At 41.3% G+C, this 3,993-nt stretch overlaps 1 protein-coding gene across 1 annotated transcript; it reads left to right on the forward strand.

The window, feature by feature from the left end:
* The first annotated feature begins 2,365 nt into the window (after positions 1 to 2,365).
* fmodb (fibromodulin b) lies at positions 2,366 to 3,717 on the forward strand. Its single transcript, XM_056273169.1, has 2 exons — positions 2,366 to 3,263; positions 3,566 to 3,717. The coding sequence occupies exons 1-2, from the start codon at positions 2,366 to 2,368 to the stop codon at positions 3,715 to 3,717; spliced, it is 1,050 nt and encodes a 349-aa protein (XP_056129144.1).
* The last annotated feature ends 276 nt before the right edge of the window (positions 3,718 to 3,993 follow it).

Here is a 3,993-nt window from a genome sequence, read left to right on the forward strand (position 1 = left end):
ATCCAGTGTCTCCTTTATTTTTCAATTTGTCATGTCATTAAAGGTTACTTTAGCATAATCTCCTTTGCCAACACTGAATTACTCTCTATAACAAAACTCATGTGATTCCTTTCTTTTAAATCTAAACTGTTGAACGAGTCTGTCATCTCAAACAAGAAAAAAGTATTTTCCATCTTGTGGACATGTGTTTGCCTTTTCGAGCCTAACCCACATTAGGTCTGCTGTGTGGACGACTCCTGACAGCTCCCGACTAATGTCGGATTTTAGGATATAGCTTGTGGCGATTTGTAAAGGTTTTCAAATACTGTGGGTACTAATCAAAACATAAAGATTACATGGTGGTTTAGATGACTTCTGGAATCACCCTTTGCGAATGTTGTGTTTTCTAGTACTCACATTTAAAGGACTATGAACGTCCTTCTTGAAATATTAACTTTTCCATTCCAAGACTGATGCAACTGAAGTTTCTGGTGATGTAACACTGACACCACAACCACACCACCACCACCACAACACCAACGTTGATTCATATAACACCTTTTTTTTAACAAAGATAACAAAGTGCTTGACTGTAAATTGGAAAAAAAGACATAATTAAAACACATGAGCTAATAAAACACGAAGTGCCAATAAAAGATTTATAAAAGTGGCATTTTTTGTTAATGACACATAAAAGAATCCCAATAAAACTGCCTAAAGCAGCATGCAAAAGGCATACATTGGGCTATGGTTCGTAATCCTTCTATAGACTCAATCGGATCCAGCCACATAAAATGTTTGCATTTAAAAAAAATGACATGCAGATAAAGTATCCTGACACCCGACATTTATTTACCGTCGATTTTATTTTCGTGGCATTGTTACAAAACAATCTTTTGCATATTTAAAATCCTCATCCGCCAGTGTGCATTCATTTACACACACACTCGCACGTGGTGTCAGTGGTATGATAATGACTGTTGTGAGTTGATCATGTTGGTCACGATGAATGAAGCCAATACCACAAGATTTTCAGTGTCTATTTTGTCTTGACCCACTTTGGTGTCACTTGGGTAGGCTTGTGGAGAGATTGTCAACACTTTCATACCACAATAGTTATCTGATCAAGACACGCTTATCTTGATGTACTAACACATTCTGCCCCAGGACTGAGGCAGTTTTCGACTAGATGTTATGGCTTGTCCAACGAATGCTTTGTTTTGATGAATTTGTTTGTGCAGAAAGGCTTCAGCTATAAATCATAAACTCTCCACTCTTCTCAAATGGGATGACAGTCTTTGATGATGCTTAGGGACTGCCACAAAAGAATTCCTATTTCAGTATAACACACAATACTTGATAATCAAAGAAGGTTGAATCAGTTGATTAGTTGAATCAGAAACATTGTATCCAGATGAACTGATTCAGCTTTCTTTGATTTTCTTGCCTGTATTATCAAGCGTGCTTCAAGACAATACTTGATCATGGAAACCTTACCTTGTATCTATCGTGCTTTAAACATAGGACAGAATCCATTGAGACCCATTTTGTAGACAGTCAGCGAGCAGATAATAGCATCTGCTGGAATGTGTGTCGGTTGAGGCATTTGTTAACTTTCTCTACAACTTAAACACTATAATTGGTAAAAAAAATGGTAGCTGCCTGCCCCAGAGCGGGCATGTACAGAGCACGCTTTGGTATGAGGGCGTGCATACAGAAGCACAAAGTGTTGAAGGTTAATTATTATGGAGAGATGAAAATGTTTGCATAATATTGTTGAACTAGATATTGCATAACAGAATATACCAAAATATAATGAGTGGATTTAGAAATGATTACACTGCCTTGCTCCATTTCTTCACAGTGGAGTTGGAGTAGACCATCATTGAGGGTAGCATACAGTGTATGTAGTGCCATAAATCCTCCTTACATCAAACTTCCCCCTCTCTACAACCTACACACCATAAAAAGAAACAGCAAAGCCAGACCCCTTAGCGGCTGTGCTAATGATAAGGCACAGCACAGAGAGGGAAAACAAGGCCATTAAACAACAGCTGTGTGTGCAAAGCCCCAGATGGAATTAATATTGACATGGCTGGAGGCTATATGTCGCTAGCGGAAAATATATGTCTTCTAATGAGCACAAGTGGTTGGGGGTGCAACAGGGTAAAAAGGAGGATACCTACACAATGCCAACCCTATATCCACTCAGTCTGAGTAAGACGGAGACAAGGACAGGAGGGGAGGAAGGGTTTTCTCTGAACGACCAGCTGGTAGGTATATTTGATATACATTAAATCCGTAATGAGGAGAGAATTTGATTCATTCTGTTTTTATTTTTTGGGCTTCCAAATTAATGTTTCCTCTCTAATTACTTTCAGTGATCATGCAGACGGTGGCGCTCCTCCTTGTGGTGGGGTTGGTGGACCTGAGCTTCAGCCAGCATTTCAACCAGTTCCAGTGGCTGTCCCATCTGCGAAGCCGCCGCCGCCACCCAGCAGAACAGTGGACAGGCCGTGAGAGCGAGGACTGCCCCCTCGAGTGTGACTGCCCCTCTGCCTTCCCTACAGCCATGTACTGTCACAGCCGCAACCTACAGCACATCCCCTATGTCCCCTCGCACATAAAGTATGTTTACCTTCAGCGCAACCAGATCACAGGCATCCAGGACGGGGTGTTTGACAATGCCACCAACCTGATGTGGGTTGTGCTGTTCCACAACCAGCTCAGCTCGGATAAGATTGGCAAGAACATCTTCAGCAAGCTGAAAAACCTGGAACGCCTCTACTTGGATCACAACGAACTTACTCGTGTGCCTGCTAACCTGCCCAAGTCTATCAGGGATCTACGACTTGGCCACAACAAGATCTCAAAAATCCAGTCCAATTCATTTGAGGGGATGACCAATCTCACCAACCTCCATCTTCATGCAAATGTCATCGAGGAGGTTGGAGGAGCGTTCAAGGGACTCAAGTCGCTGACCACACTTAACATGAGGAAAAACAAGCTGCGCAAGATTCCCGATAACCTCCCTGAGAGGTTGCATCAGCTCTACCTGGAGTTTAACAGCATAGAGAGTATACCAGCAGACTTTCTCAACATGTATCCCAAACTACAGTTTCTCAGGCTGGCCAACAACAAGCTTACAGATAAAGGGATTCCAGCCAATGTCTTCAATGTCAGCAAGCTTGTTGAGCTTGATCTCTCCCACAATAAACTGGAAAGGATCCCTGTTGTCAGTGGTAGCCTGGAGAATCTCTACTTACAAGCCAACCATATCAAAGGTAGGAATATATTTCTCTTTTGTACTCACCTACACCAAAACAGCCTCAACTACAGTTTGCGAGTTATTTGCATTATTTGCTTGTTACCATCTCAGCACCTTTAATTTGATAATACTGTCAAGCTTAAGAGTATACCCTTGTGTTAAACTAACCAATTGTTCTTTAATTGCAACTGCATTATTTCCTTATTTCTGTCCTAAAATAAAGGTTTTTCACAAGTAAAAATAATGAGTTGAATAAATTGTTATATTTCTTCCCTAACCTCATTTCCCTTGTTTTCCTCCTCCTCTTTCTTTTTTCAGAGTTTTCCCTTGGCAGTTTCTGCAGTGTGGTAGACATGACTAACTATTCCAAGTTGAGAGTGCTGCGTTTGGACGCCAATAATATCACTGCCAAAGACGTTCCTCCTGAAATGGCCTACTGTCTACGCCATGTGGCCTACATGGACGTGTAATGTCTGCCCTTAACCAGGGCATTTTTCTCAGCCGTTGCACCCCTAACTTTGTCTCTATCCAATAGTCTTGTATTAGTCCTTATCATGAGTCTCTATACAGTATATGGCTCTTAACTGTCTGGAGTTAAGTGTTTAATATGGCCTTTCTAAGTACGCAGTTGGTACTATTCTTATTCTACAAAGAAAAACTCAAACAGCACTCCAATTTTAACTTTTTAATATTGCTGCACGGACGTTTCGGCAAGACGCCCTTCTTCAGCATGTATTCTGGCAATG

Source organism: Lampris incognitus, chromosome 2, assembly GCF_029633865.1.
Source record: "Lampris incognitus isolate fLamInc1 chromosome 2, fLamInc1.hap2, whole genome shotgun sequence".
In the NCBI taxonomy this organism is placed as follows: Eukaryota; Metazoa; Chordata; class Actinopteri; order Lampriformes; family Lampridae; genus Lampris; species Lampris incognitus.